Source organism: Rhinolophus sinicus, chromosome 17, assembly GCF_057876585.1.
Source record: "Rhinolophus sinicus isolate RSI-liver-muscle chromosome 17, RSI-T2T, whole genome shotgun sequence".
Taxonomy (NCBI): Eukaryota; Metazoa; Chordata; class Mammalia; order Chiroptera; family Rhinolophidae; genus Rhinolophus; species Rhinolophus sinicus.
In genome coordinates this window covers 37,700,929-37,716,679 of record NC_142517.1, presented here as the reverse complement: position 1 = coordinate 37,716,679, position 15,751 = coordinate 37,700,929, and the positions used below count along the sequence as shown (strand labels likewise).

General features: G+C 39.0%; 1 protein-coding gene across 2 annotated transcripts in view; it reads left to right on the top strand.

The window, feature by feature from the left end:
* The first annotated feature begins 595 nt into the window (after positions 1 to 595).
* Positions 596 to 15,751, top strand: part of SLC2A2 (solute carrier family 2 member 2) — a 36,945-nt gene continuing 21,789 nt past the window's right edge. The window contains exons 1-3 of one of the 2 annotated variants that reach the window (XM_074327874.2): positions 596 to 811; positions 12,177 to 12,269; positions 15,261 to 15,523. In XM_074327874.2, the coding sequence (XP_074183975.1) occupies positions 15,267 to 15,523 (257 nt within the window). In that variant the 5' untranslated portion in view covers positions 596 to 811; positions 12,177 to 12,269; positions 15,261 to 15,266. Of the gene's footprint in view, positions 812 to 2,379; positions 2,540 to 12,176; positions 12,270 to 15,260; positions 15,524 to 15,751 lie in introns of those variants that run through there. The other variant, XM_019735261.3, reaches the window with a different exon arrangement.

Genomic DNA, 15,751 nt, shown 5'->3' with positions numbered 1-15,751 from the left:
CTGTCCTTGGAAAGTCACCACCTAGAGCTATGGGTATCTGCTATGAGAATTAAATGATCCCAGGTGTAATTAGAATGTGACCTGAAGGGTTTAAATTGTGAAGCCGAAAGAACAACCACACACAGCTGGATTCACCCCGCCCCGCCGGGATCTCTGGAAAATCCTGCCTTTATCTCACAGCCAGGGAAACAATGAAGATGCTACGGTGCAATCGGAGCGCAGCTCCTCGGGTGCGCGCTAAGGCAAACTCTCCCAAGAGGCCGAAATGCAATTATCAGTTCTGCGAGGGCTACATCCACCCATGCAATCGCTGTCACTGGATCCCTGCACCCCCACCCCGGAGATAAAGTTTCGGCCCTTTCCTAAATGGGGAAGAGATTATTCATTTCTGAGCAAGAGCCAAACCAAAGAGGCCTCGGCTACCTCAGAGGAAACTGGCCTGACAGACAGCCTCAAGGTCCCGCATAGTGAGTGGCAGGGCGGGTTTCCAACAGGGACAGCAGCCCCCAGAGCGCGGGCGCGGGCGCGGGCGCCGCGCGGCTCCGACCTGCGCAAGTTAAAAACTAACCGGTTTCACGCCGCACTCAAGGGCAGTTCCCTCTCTTAAAAGGAAGATGCAAAGAGCAAAGGTTGGAAAAGAGCAGAAAGTTGCGATCATTGTTGACAGCCGCACAAAGATTCCTGCAGTGTGGCGTCACTGGAAAGTGATTGCTGAGGAATCCGCTCCTGCTTATCCACCGCTCTGACAACAGGCCATGAGCATCACCAGCTCAAACTGGTGAGGAAAGCCAGGAGCCGGCTACGCACCAAGGTCAGTGTGGCTTTCTGGGTTCCTTAAGGTCTGTTTTCAAAGCTGTCCCCCAAAGCTTGGCTCTACAACAGAAAGCGCCTCGTGTTATGATTGAACAAGTTAATCCATGTAAAGTGCTGAGAGCAGCACCTGGCACCAAGCAAGAGCTCAGTAAACATTAACTACCCTGGGTAATAATATTCGTACATGCTTTTCCGCTAAGAAATTACTGCATTTCATGTTTGCATTTATGATGTCTCTCCTGATACAAAGGGTGCCAAAAAAACGTATACACCTTTTAAGAAAGGAAAAAACTATTAAAAATTGTAATAATATATACTGATAACAAAAGATGAATACAAATCACGTTTGACTTCTGCAATTGTTAATAAAAGAGGTGCTCAATGTGGTAACCATCAGCGTCCAGACACTTCTGATTACGGCCAGCGAACTACTGCTTGAGCAACGTTGACCAAGGTGTCCACTTGTATACATTTTTTTGGCACCCCCGGTACACTTGAGCTCCTAAGTGTCTTATTTATCTCATGCATTTCTGAGCCTGGCACTGCTGGACTCAATAAAAGTTTGTGGTTTGAACTGGAATCTTTACTCAGGTGCATTACTTTGCAGAGGTGATAGAAATGAAAAGAGGGTGGTGAAATAAAAGACAGAGGAAATCTCAGTCTCCTTTACCTCTTCACTATGCCACCTTCTGTTTCTTCCTGTCAACCCCTTGTTTTTGCTGCTGTACATACATGACATTTCCTCTGCTGGGAACTGGTTCCAGTTGAGACTCAGTGGACACTAGTCACCAAACACAACTCAAGTCATTCAATGTTGATATCACCTGGACCTCCCACAGGGATTGGATAGCATAGAGGATGCACAGAAGAGCATGAGCTCAAGCCATATGCAAAGATTTATCTGAGTACACTATTGCCGCTAATGAGCGCCTCTTGACATACACAGAACCAATAATAATAACAATAATAATAAAAATAACAAGGACACCACCACTTGCTGAGCACTTAATATGCACTATGCTGAACACTCATATGTTATCACATTGAATCCATCCAACAAAATAAAGTGTGGGTACTGTTCATTGCATCCGGTGAAAAAAATTAAAGCACAGAAAAGTCACAGTGAGCCATGGCTTACGGTCACAGAACCAGTCATAGAATGATGAGATTCAAACCCAAGTTCGTAACTCTCCAAAGCTCATTCACTGAAGCCTACAATGGCTTCTGGCCACACAGCCCAGATCTGAAGCACAAACACCACACGGTTCTCTGCAGGGCAGAGTACACTATGCCTCCTGTGTCCTTGTCTTTGTGTGTCGTCCCCACAACATGGCCTGACAGCCCCGCATGTCTCATCTGTTTTTCACCTGGTCTAGGTTACTGCTACACTTAACACACGCTTTAAAATGTGACGGCCTCCGGTTTGTAACATACGTGTAAAGGACCTGCTCCTATTTTCTCTCCTAGAGGAGCAAAGATATAGAAGTCACAGTGCTCTTGAGGCAAATCATTTATTGATTAGATTTCTGTCAATGTTCAGCCTTCACTGTGATTAGACTTGGACTTGTCGGTCGCCTCCCTGGTTGCCTTGCTCCTCCTCCTCTAATGTATAACTCAGTCTTGGGAAGCGAGGGAAAGGCAGGCAGGGGCTGGCCAGCTGTGTGTGCCACTCTCACTACAGGACCAGGAATTCAGAGGACTTCCAACCTACAAAATGCCAGATCAGGTAAAGCAACATTATGTTCATTGTAAGTCAGCTTTGAGGAAATGAACAGATGAATCCACTGAAGTCAGTGAGCATAGGGAGGGTTTGGGGGACGGTGTGTGTAGCCACCACAGATCAAAGCCACTTCTCTTGTTCAATTGGTAGTTCATTTGGCTGCTAAAAATCATATTTCTTATTCAGTAATTAGAACTTTAAAGATATTTGCTCCGTTTTCTGACTAGTCTATGTAATGTTTTCTCAAATGATTCTGTATAACCATATTACTAAAGGAATGTGGAAAAAGAAATAAAAGAAAGGAAGGCAGATTAACCTGAATCTAACTAATCATGAAAGCTGGTCTGAAATCTTCAAAAACGTCAATGTACAAAAAAAAAAAAAAGAAAAAAAGAAAAAAGGGTAGAAGGACTGTTCTAGATGAAAGAAAACTAAGAACTGACAACCAAATGCGACAATTAATTTTGGATTGTGAATGGAAGAAGAAAATAACTACATGACAATGCAGGGACAGTTGGGAAATTTTGAAAATGAGTTATATATTAGATAATATTCACGTTATCTTTTACATTCTTGGATAAGATAATGGTATAATACTTATCTAGGAGGTTGTCTTTGTTCTTAGTGAGTACGTGCTAAAGTACTTAGAAGTGAAGTGGCACATATTTGTCACTTACTTTGAAATGATTCAGCACAACAATGCAGACACACACACGCACTGAATTATCCAAAAGTGGTAAATGTTAAACATTGGTCAACACAGGTGAAGGTTATGGAGTGTTCACTGCACTACTCTTTCAACTTCTCTGTAAATATAATACTTTTCAAAATAAAAACTTGAAAATGAAAATAATATAATACTGTTGCTTCCTTATAAGTTTCCCCCCATCAAAGGCACCCACCCCTACCCACAGTCATACCAGTAGGTGAATCTATCCTCTTCTTAGAGGAGGACCGTTAAGTGCTGATCTGCTGTAACTTACTCTGCCAAGCATTCGTTCATGTCAGTGAGTGACAAGGCTAAAAACATGGGTTTTGCAGTCAGTCGGCTTGGATTGGGGTGTGCTGATGCTACTTACCTGCTCTGAGACCAGGGTTAAGTTATTTAACTTGGGTTTTCTATATTGCAAAAAAATAAGAACATATTGGGATATAATATGGAATATACAGAAATTATAGTAGTTCTATATGTTCTAGGAGTAATTAAATGAGATAATATTAGACTCGGATGACAAACATCTTAATGTTACTAGTCATGTATTTATATAATGTGTACTGAAAGAATAATTAGGACATCATGATTTCCTATTATAGCCCAGGAAAAAGCTAAAGCAGTTAGAACTTTGAAGGTAATATTAGGTAAATACCATGTTTCCCCAAAAATAAGACCTAGCCAGACAATCAGCTCTAATGTGTCCTTTGGAGCAGAAATTAATATAAGACCCTATATTATATTATATTATATTATATTATATTATATTATATTATACTATATTATATTATAAAGACCCAGTCTTATATTATAGTAAAATAAGACTGGGTCTTATATTAATTTTTGCTCCAAAAGATGCATTAGAGCTGCTTGTCCAGCTAGGTCTTATTTTCGGGGAAACACGGTATATATAGATGGTGTGTAGATTTGGCAAAAATCATGAAGACAGTGTTCAAATAACTGAAGTTTGGAAGATATTGCAAAAGGGAAGGCAGCGTGCTTACCACAGTGTCTCACACACAGCAGATGCTTAAGCTTCATTTAGAACTATCATTAAATTCCCTTAGGGGGATTTAGAAATTGTGCTCTAGGACTTTTCTTGAGAACTAAGGAATTGCCTAGTAATGGAACCCAGGAGAAATGAGAACTGATGTAACACACAATGTTTCGGCGTAAATCCACCCAGACTTTGAAGGAAGTGAGATAAATATGAGAGAGAAGGTCAGGAGACCCGGGCCCTCCCTCTGGATGTGCCAAGTAATGCATTGTGTTACTCAGACAAGGGACTTGGACTCAGCATCTTCACCTGAAAATGAAGAGATTAGACAAGAATCCATGGCTCTCTAAGATCCCTTTCAGCTTAAAAACTCTATGGCTCGAGAGGTCCTTGGCGTTTTCCAAAGTTGGATGAAAGGTCACCTTTGGATCGGCATTTGGAAGCGTGTGGTTTAGAGGAAAGACTACAAGCTTCTCCCTATCTAGTCAATCTGTAGCTACTGAAAATATGCTTTTTTGTTTAGCAGTGGAAGTTTAAGAACATCAGCTCTAAGTTCCAATACTAGAACACCAGTTACTTACCAGCTGTGTGTGTCGGGCAAACTACTTCATCTCTGAGCCCTGATTTCCTCACCTGCAAAATGGGGATGATTTCATGTAGTTTTTAGTACTGTTGTGAAGGTTATTAGTGATGTATGAAAAGTTGACAGGTGTTTGATTGGCAAGAATGATGAATGAGAGGGCAATGATGTGATTAAAGAAACAGTTGTTTTATAGCCCTTTTGCTATTTCTAGGAAGACCATATTATATATCTTATTTAGTCTATACTTTGTAATAATCCCATGCATTAGCTAGTATTATACCCATTTTTGGCAAAGAAACGGAGGCTCAGAGCTGTTAAGGACCCTAGCTTGTCATCTACTATCTTTTCTGATCCCCAAGTCTCCTTGTTTTTCCTAATAGACACCAATCTGACTTCTAAGCCTCAAAATAAACACCACATTGTGTTTTATGTTGAGGTTCAGCCATGTGCCCATTCTATTCTTAGACATTTATCCCTCAGAATATTTTTAATTGGGCATGGGACCTAGTTTCTCTAACTTAAAATTATTAACCTCTAAATGGTTAGTCTTTTTAAAAGTGCAAGGTTAATACCTTATAGCCTGTGAAGAGGTTGAGTGAAAAAGCTTCAAGATCTTCCACTTGGTAGGTAAACACCTTTGGACAAGTTTCTTACTCTATCCATTTGTGTTTTCCATATGTGAAATGATAATAATGATTTCAATAACAGCTACCTACAGGGCTGTTGAGAGAACAGGAACCCTTTAGAATCCCAGAGTGTGGATACAGTAAGGTCTTCTCTAAGTTCTCACTGTTTCACTAGCTCCTAGGTGCCTATCCTTGAATCACCCTCTTGGACATGAGATGGAATGGATAAGGGTTGGTAGGCTAATTCAGACTTAGTAGTTTTCAGAAATTTTCCCTGTCATAAACAAAACCTTCTCTGACCAAGTCAAATGCCAAGCCACACAGAAGGCTGACTATAAATGTAACCTCTTTTCGTTTCACAGTGCTAAAGGAAGAGATAGAAAGCAAAGAGCCACTTTAAAATGAAGTTCAGAGAGGGAAATTAAGCCTGAAAATAAGAGGTGAAAAGGTGGTGGGAGGGATGCAATCAGACAGTTCAAAAGACTTGGATATTTGGAACGATCACTTTAGTTGGGAATTCGTAGAAATGCAAGTGACCTGCTTAAAATTGATGAGTTTGCTTCTTTTCTAACTAACTGGGTAAATTTTCTGTCTCAGGGAGTTTAAGTAGGGAACTGCAGGCTGTGGGGGGACAGGCCCAGAGCCAACTCTGAGAAAGAAGCCAGAAAGACCAGAAAACAAGAACTTTAAGAATACTCTAAGATTTCTAGACGTTTGAAAACTCCCCTATCTCCTTTATAATTGCTTTTTTTGTTATCCCTATAATATGAGAAATTGATCTTTGGGGCAGCTCCAGTATTTCTATGGCAATTACTTAGAACAATTTGGTTGGAAGGTAAATGGGGCTGGAGCTCCAGAAAACTTCTATCTTTGAAAATTAATTTTAGTTTTTATCAAATAATGTAGGAACAGCTAATGTAGAAACAGCTGTTGTGACTTAGATTGTGTATTTGGAGTGGCAGGGGAGGGCTGATGGAGATTATGGGGCATCAAATCTGCTGCAGCCGCCCTTCATCTCATCTTCCATTTCTGTAGAGCCCCCACTCACCATTGGCATCGCCACTGGTTGGACACATTTTTGTTTTTTTTTGTTTTTTTTAATTATATTTATTGGGGTGACACTGGTTAGTAAAATTATATAGGTTTCAAGTGTGCAATTCTATAGTACATCATCTATATATTGCATTACGTGTTCACCACCCAAAGTTCTCCTTCCATCACCATATATTTGAACCCTTTTACCCTCACCTACCACCACCCCCCATCCTCTGGTACCCACTAAATTGTCTGTGTCTATGAGCTTTTGTTTCTTTGTTTGTCTTGTTCCTTTGTTGCTTTTGTTGCTTTCAGTTTTATATCTCATATACGAGTGAAGTCATATGGTTCTTGATTTTTCTATTTGACTTACTTTGCTTAGCATGATAATATCAAAATCCATCAATCTTGTTGCAAATGGCAGTATTTCATCTTTTCTTATGGCCAAGTAATATTGCACTGTTTATATGTATCACATCTTCTTTATCCAATCATCTACTGAAGGACACTTTGGTTGTTTCCATGTCTTGGCCATCATGAATAATGCTGCAATGAACATGGGGTACATATATCTTTATGGATAAATGTTTTCAGATTTTGGGGGTAGATATCCAGGAGTGGGATTGCTGGTTCATATGGTAATTCTATTCTTAATTTTTTGAGGAACCTGCATACTGTTTTCCATAGTAGCTATGGTAAATTTTCCAATTTACAATCTCACCAGCAATGTATAAGTGTTCCTTTTCTCCACATCCTCACCAACACTAGTTATTATTTGTCTTGTTGATAATAGTCATTATAACAGATGTGAGGTGATCTCATTATGGTTTTGATTGGCATTTCCCTAACAGCTAGTGAAATTGATCATTTTTTCATATATCTGTCGGCCATTTGTATGTCTTGGGAGAAGTGTCTGTCCAGGTCTTCTGCTCATTTTTTAATTGGATTGTTTTTTGTTGTTGAGTTCTATACGTTCTTTATATATTTTGGATATTAGCCCCTTATCAGAGGTGTATTTTGCAAATATCTTCTCCCATTCGGTTGGTTGCCTCTTTGTTTTGTTGATGGCTTTTTTTGCTGTGCAGACGCTTTTTAATAGTTTGATATAGTCCCATTCATTGATTTTGCTTTTATTTCCCTTGCCTTTGAGGTCAAATTCATAAAATGCTCTTTTAACCCAACGTCCCTAAGTTTAGTACCTATGCTTTCTTCTATACAGTTTATTGTTTCAGGTCTTTGATCAATTTTGAGTTAATTTTGGTAGATGGTGACAGATAGCAGTCCAGTTTCATTCTTTTGCATGTGGCTTTCCAATTTTCCCAGCACCATTTGTTGAAGAGGCTGTCTTTTCTCCATTGTATGTTTTTGGCTCCTTCATTAAATATTCTCTGCCCATATATATGTCAGTTCATTTCTGGGTTTTCAATTCTGTTCCATTGGTCTGTGTGTCTGTGTTTCTGCCAATACCATGCTGCTTTGATTATTGTCACGTTGTAGTACAAACTGAAGTCAGGGAGTGTGATACCTCCAGTATTGCTCTTTTTTCTTAAGATTTCTTTGGCTATTTGGGGTCTTTTGTGGTTCCAAACAAATCTGATGATTTTTTTTGTTCTATTTCTTGAAAAAAAAAATGCCACTGGGATTTTGATGTGATTGCATTAAATCTGTGTATTGCTTTGGGTAATACGGCCATTTTAACTATGTTGATTTTTCCAGTCCATGAATACAGAATATCTTTCCATTTCTTTGGGTCTTCTTCAATTTCTTTCAATAATGTCTTATGGTTTTCAGTGCATATATCCTTCACCTCCTTTGTTAAGTTTATTCCTAGGTATTTTATTCTTTTAGTTGCAATCGAAAAAGGAATTTTTTTTCATTTCTTTTTTCTGATATTTTATTGTTAGTATATAGGAGTGCAATGAATTTTTGTACATTGATTTTGTATCCTGCAACTTTACTATATTTATTGTTTTTAATAGTTTTTTTGGTGGAGTCTTTAAGATTTTCTATATATAAAGAATCATGTAACCTGCAAAAAGTGACAATTTAACTTCTTCATTCCCAATTTACATGCCCTTTATTTCTTTCTCTTACCTGATTGCTCTGGCAAGAACTTCCAACTCTATGTTGAAAAGCAGAGGTGATAGGGGACAGCCCTGTAGTGTACCTGAACGTACAGCAAAGGGCTTCAGTTTTTCACCATTGATTATGAGATTAGCTGAGTGTTTGTCATATATGGCCTTTATTATGTTGAGGTACTTTCCTTCTATACCCATTTTAGTTAAGTGTTTTCATTATAAATTGACGTTGTATCTTGTCAAATGCTTTTTCTGCGTCTATTGATATAATCATATGATTTTTATCTTTTATTTTGTTTATGTGGTGTATCATATTGATTGATTTGCTTATGTTGAGCTGTGCTTGTGCCCCTGGGATGATCCCTACTTGATCGTGATGTATAATCTTTTTAATGTATTGTTGTATTCGATTTGCTAGTATTTTGCAGAGGATTTTTGCATCTGTATTCAGCAGAGATATTGGTCTGTAGTTTTCTTTATTTGAGTTATCCTTACCAGGTTTTGGTATCAGGGTAATGTTGGCCTCATAAAATGAATTAGGAAGTACTGTCTCTTCTTCAATTTTTTGGAAGAGTTTGAGCAGGATTGGTATTAAATCCTCTTTGAAGGTTTGGTAGAATTCACTAGTGAAACTATCTGGTCCTGGACTTTTGCTTTTGGGAAGGTTTTGGATGATTGTTTCAATTTCCTTCCTGTTGATTGGTCTGTTTAGATTTTCCAGTTCTCCAAGATTCAGTCTAGGAAGGGCATATATTTCTAAAAACTGGTCCATTCTTCTAGGTTAATGAATTTGGTGGCATATAGTCATAGTATTCTCATTTGATCCTTTGTATTTTTGTGGCATCTGTGATAACTTCTCCTCTTTCATTTCTGATTTGTTTATTTCTGTCTTTTCTCCTTTTACCTTAGTGAGTCTAGCCAAAGGTTTGTCAATTTTATAAATCTTTTCAAAGAACCAGCTCTTTGTTGCATTAATTTTTTTCTATTGTCTTTTTCTCTCTATTTCATTTAGTTCTGCTCTAATTTTTATTATTTCCTTCCTTCTGCTGACTTTTGGTTTCATTTGTTCTTCTTTTACTAGTTCTTTAAGATGTAATGTTAGGTTGTTTATTTGGGATAGGCCTGTAATGATATAAATTTTCCTCTTAATACTGCTTTCCCTGCATCCCAATAATTTTGATACAATGTATTTTATTTCTCATTTGTTTTTATGTATCTTTTGATCTCTCCTTTTATTTCTTCTTTCACTTAGTCATTCTTTAATAGTATGCTGTTTAGTCTCCATTTATTTGTGGGTTTTCCCACTTTCTTTTTGCAGTTGATCTCCAATATCAAAGCCTTGTGGTCAGAGAATATGCCTGGCATTATTTCGATCTTCTTAAATTTGCTGAGGCTAGTTTTTTGTCTCAACATATGATCTATTCTTGAGAATGTATAGTCAGCCATATTATATGCTGATCCCTCAGGCAGGATTGTGGGCCACAAACAGCACCTGCAGGCTCAATCTTCCTGTCTGCCGGGGCTGCAGTGAGCTCCAGGCTGTGTCTACACACTTCTCCTTTCCCTCCTCCCCTGTTTGGCCCAATTCATCCACTTTCAGATGTTTCAATGCACAGATCTCTCAGACATATTTGTGTGTTTCATAGGGAATCCTTTGTTGAATTATAGCTGTTCAATTTGTTGTAACTTCCAGGGGAGATTTAAGGAGCACCCCTCGTGCCATCATATTTCTGACATCACTGGTCGGACTCTTGAAGTAAAAAGGAACGATATTATTGTCTGTTGGGGGCAGGAGGAGAGAGCCAGCAGAGAGCAGAAGTCCAGGGATAGAGTGGGAGGAACAGTCAAGTGCTTGGAGACTCTGCCACAGGAAAAAAAAAGGAGATGCAAGGATGAAATTGGAGGAGTACATTGTGCTCCTAGGCTTAGTGGTAAGAAGGCCCCAAGGTCCTTCTTCAGCTGAGCTATAGATGAGCAGATGAATAGCCATTACCAATGGGGATTTTTGTGCAGAGATCTCATAAAAATTTTCTATGCGTAGGTGAGAAAGGAGGTGAATTAGTGGAAAGAGAGGGAGCTAACCTCAAACCTATAGATTTTCAATTGTCACCCCAGAGATTCCAATTACATAGTAGGTCTGGGGTGAGCCCCAGGAAGCTACATATGTAATAAGCTCTCCAAGTAGGGTCTCATTTTAGACTCACTAACAATAAATTTAAGGGCTCTCAGGGTGGTTCTGTGATAATACTTTGTTGATGACACTGTGAAATTTCTGATCTCCTGTTTGACTGGTGAGTGAGGGGTACAGATTAATTAGCTATTTTTATGCTGCGATAGGAGGATTTATAATCATCCTTCAATTTAGAGAAAAATTGAAGATCCTACAGGGGAAATGGGTTAGGCCACATCCCCATTAAGTAGCGGAATGGGAACTGGAATCCATGCTGATATGACTCATTCATTCATTCAACAAAGTTCCTACTATAACCCATGTTATTTATTTAAAAATATTTAAATTATGTGATTATACATGAAATAGTTTCCTTATAAAATGTCTAATAATATAAATAAAAGAAAAATATTCCTTTATCCCTCTTCTCCAATCTCACATTGTTCCTCAAATATCATTCTCTTGTTGTTTTTCAAGAGAATATTCTATGAGTTTCATACAACATGCATAAATCAAAGAAGACTCAAATTTAAGCCTTTTAAAAAAAATTTTGAGATTACCCAACTTCCTTTGGCACTTAACAATAAGTCACTACATAATCACATTATTCTTTTAAACTGTTGCATAGAATATTGTATGATTCTGATGTATGTCTCATGATATATTTAAATCTATTTGGCCATTTCCCGTTGAGTGACATTAGGTCCTTTCTATAATTTTTGCTATCACACACACAAAATGCTGCATCAAATATCCTTATATCTGACTCTGTATTCATCATATTATTTCTCTAAGGTGGTTAGCCATGTGATTATGAGTTGAAAGGGATGAATGCTCTGTCCCTTTCTACATTTTTTGTTTGTTTTTGTAGCTATAGGGAGTTGGCGGTGGGTGGGGGGAGGAATAATATCCCTTAACCAACCTTAGGTTCAACTACGTGCAAATTGTGAAAAGCATTACCTGGATGTTGATGTGGCTCATGATAAAGGCCAGTTGATGCATTTTGTATAAATTTAGAGGTACTTTTTATTTCATAAAAATGTCCAGGACCTCCCCATGTCTTTGTTACTGGTGTCTGATTTTAGTTCTCTCGATGACATAAATGACTGTTTTAGCCTTAGCAATTTCCTTCAGTCCACAGCCATTCTAATTCTCAATCCTGATCTTGAAACTTAAGTGTGTGTGTGTGTAACAGGACTTTTGGTTTCTCCCCTGGAAGAAGCTGTCCCCAACTCTTTTCCGCATTAGCAGTGTAAGGAAAATATTGAATGGTTCTCACATGGTGGTATGAGTGACCCTGCTGGGAGCACAGGGCACACTGTGAGTGTCAAGGAACACGTCCCAGCCTGTGCAGCCTGTCAAAAGTCCAAGCTGCAGACTGAGATGATGCTGGGTAACTGAACTTGCCAGTGTTTTCCAGCCCTGTGTTTCATTCCCCACAGATCACCGGGACCTTGGTTTTCACTGTCTTCACTGCTGTGCTGGGTTCCTTCCAGTTTGGATATGACATCGGTGTGATCAATGCCCCTGAACAGGCAAGTGGAACATGCACAATAACATCTCTCTTGGGCAATTCCTGTCAATGAAAGGAAGAGATCTGTTCCTCGTACAGAGAAATAACATGTGCCCATGTGGGGAACACAGGGTAATCCAGGCCTTCTCTCATGTACCGTGTGCGTGGTTCCAGAGCTGATAACTTGGCTTTGACTCTTCAGTGAATAGCCCTCACAGGAAAAGAAAGGGCATGAAATAATTCATCTTTGATTCCACTGTTCGCTGAGCTCACAGAAAACTTTAGCCAGAATACCATACGCCTAAGGATTTTTTTTTTTTTTAAGTTTAAGAGCTTATTGCAGCATTCATTCAGACCTCTCAGCCACACATGAATGAAAATGCCAGGGAATAAGAGGAAACTATAGAAGGATAGGTTTCATTCTATGCACAAACATTTACTGAGCACCAACTCACTGTGCATCAGGCCCTTTAACATGTCCCCAGTGTGACGCTCCCAACAATCTTATGCCCATTTCTAGGCCAGATTAAAACCTCTAGGAGCCCTGACACTAACAACATTCTACTTCTTCCCCACATTCCTGTTTCCCATAGGCAATTCAAAGTAAAATAATACGAAACTTTTTTTTTATAATATGAAATTTTTTAAATAATAATCAAGAAGTCAACAGAGTTTGGATTTTCTTTATGATGACTATTTAGATGGGTATTTTTTAAATTACTTAATAATTTCTATCATTTTTCTTATTTATTTTGTGCATCCCTACACTGGTATCCAGTGAGTGGACAGGAAAGGGAGTGGACAGGAAAGGGATGTCATTTATCTCAGCTCCCACAGCCTGCAACTGGGGGAACCAAGACTTCACTCCCTCTGCCCTAGTTTAGACTATCAGGTCTTGTTCTTCTTCCTATCACCAGTGCCAAGCACCGTGATTGGGGTAAAGAAGGCATTCAATAAAGTGTTAAGTGAATGAAGGAGGGGGGGGAAGAGGGAGAGGGAGAGGCGAAGGGGGAGGGAGAGAAGAAGGGAGAGGGAGGGGGGAGGGAGAGGGGAGAGAGAGATACTGGGGGAAGGCTGGCATAAGGTGAACATATAAACATTTATTGGGAGCCTTCTATGTATCAATCATATTTTCTCTGCTTCTCTTACAACGTTGGACTCCAAGGAAAATGTAAGATACTGCAGGTGTGAATGTGTAAAATGTGTGCTGGCCAATCAGTCCATCACCTGAAAAGAGTTCTTCCTTGGGGCAAAAGATGTGCTCTGGTTAGCTGCCACACATCATCCTGACTATGGCAGGCCTTGCTGAGCTTGAAAGATTTAGGGAATAACACTGGGGTCATAGCTTTTTGTCTTGGGTGATGACATCGAGCAGGTTTCCCGAAATTTGGCTCAATATCACCATAATTGGTAGAGCCGCTTCTCTTTTTGTGGAAGACTTTTTCAAATCCTTATTTAAGCCATCCTTTCCAGTCTTTGAGGAAATCTAAGGTTCCCCCTATTTCAATCACAGTCCTAGAGCCAGACCTAAAAACAGAGACCCCCTCATTGGCTTCCAGCTTAGTGCTCTTTCTTATCACCCCTTTGTTCTGTGTTCAAGGAGCTGCTTAAACACTATTATGTGGGAAGAGTCATTCGGGCCCATTTGTTTTTATTAGTGGAATGACACTTGGAATTAATTTAAGGTATTTTTAAATCAAACATTTTAATGAAAGTTACAAATGCCTGTTGCAGAAAGTATTAGGAAAAACATCGCCCATTATCATTTTATCACATAGAGCAGACTGTTGAGAACATTTAGAGTATTTCCTTACAGCCATTTTTCTATGCATATTACCCATAAAGAGTGACTTTCTAATGAGGCAAATGCCTTGGTCAGACTTCTTTTCTCATAACGAGGATGTCAATTCTTTCCATCCCTGAGCTGACTTTGCCACATAGGATTTTGCCGATGACTGGCAACCTAGCACAGCTGCATTCTGGGTCCTTGTCAGAGGACCTCACAGCTCACTGCTCAATAGTGACCAAATCCTCATTGACAGGATGACATGGAAGGAAGATCACCTGAAAAATGTGCCTTTACTCGATTATACTCCCATGTGAGTGATCTTTGCCTCTACTGAAACACATTATAAAATATAGCTCTGTGAAATTCAGATTTGAACACACTGAATTTTCTATTACACACTGAACTCTGTGAGATCCACGGGAGAAACTTCCTTCAGGTCTCAATACCTTCTCAGGGGCCACTGACTTTTTTGGTTTTTTTTAATCTTTGGAATTCATCAATACACATGATTGTTTTCCTCTCTTTGCATTGGCTGCTAGGAAGTTTGTTGCTATATTAATACCTCACTTCTAGCAAGGATACAGCACCTAGTGTTTGAATTTGTATAGTAACTTTATTTTTGGCCTCACTTTATCTTTCCCAAATTTTTTTCTTGTATCCACTTTTATGTTTCCATTAACATATTTGCGTTAAATCAATTTAAATCCTGCTGTGTAGGGATAACACTAGTGTATAAATGTATCTTTTTAGCCACAGAATATTTTCAATTTAAATAGTTACCAACATTTAAAACTTGGAGAATTTTACATAAAAACACAGATTTCTGACTTCTCTTTAAAAATTAAAGGTCATCAACACTCGTCTCACGTTTGCAGCTTCCTCTGTCAGATGGGGCAAATACTCTCAAGCGCCATAATCCTGTCCACTCGCTATTGAATCCCTCAAAAGAAGAGACAGTATTTCAGTCCTCTAGTCATCAAGGTGCTCCTTGCCTCCTTCATTTATCTGTTCCTGCCTGGTTTCTGTTGGCACTGGTCTCTGTGACCTCTGTTTTATAGGACACGGTCAACTCTAAATAAATCTATATGTGTTTGTATGTGTATCATGTACATAATTGGTATCATCCTGTTTAAAAACTTAACACATATTTTAAAGGAAAAACAAATAAAAATATACAAAATATTTGAAACATTGGAGCTATGTTTATTTATTTTATTCCCTTAGGTAATAATGTCCCACTATAGCAAGGTTTTGGGTATTCCGCTAGATGACCGAAAAGCTGTCAACAACCATCCTATTGAGAGTACACCGGAACTGCCCACAACCCCATCCCCAATGAATCCAACACCAACCCCTTGGGCTGAGGAAGAGTTTGTGGCATCTTCTGGCATCATCACCATGTTCTGGTCCTTGTCTGTGTCCAGCTTTGCAGTTGGTGGAATGATCGCGTCATTCTTTGGTGGGTGGCTTGGGGACAAGCTTGGAAGGTAGGTGAATTACATAAATAAATGTAAACTTAGAAACTTTGGTATTTAGGGTTTGCTAGCATTTGTTTAGAAAGAAATCATCTTTCTTTTTGTGGAATAGTTTTAGAGTTGATTTTTCAACTCATGATCCTATGATTAGTGTTGGACCACAGAAAGAGAAAATCTGTCGGACCAATCTGCTTAGTTGTGGAAGCATTTACAGAAAAACTGAATTTGGTGTGTATTTCT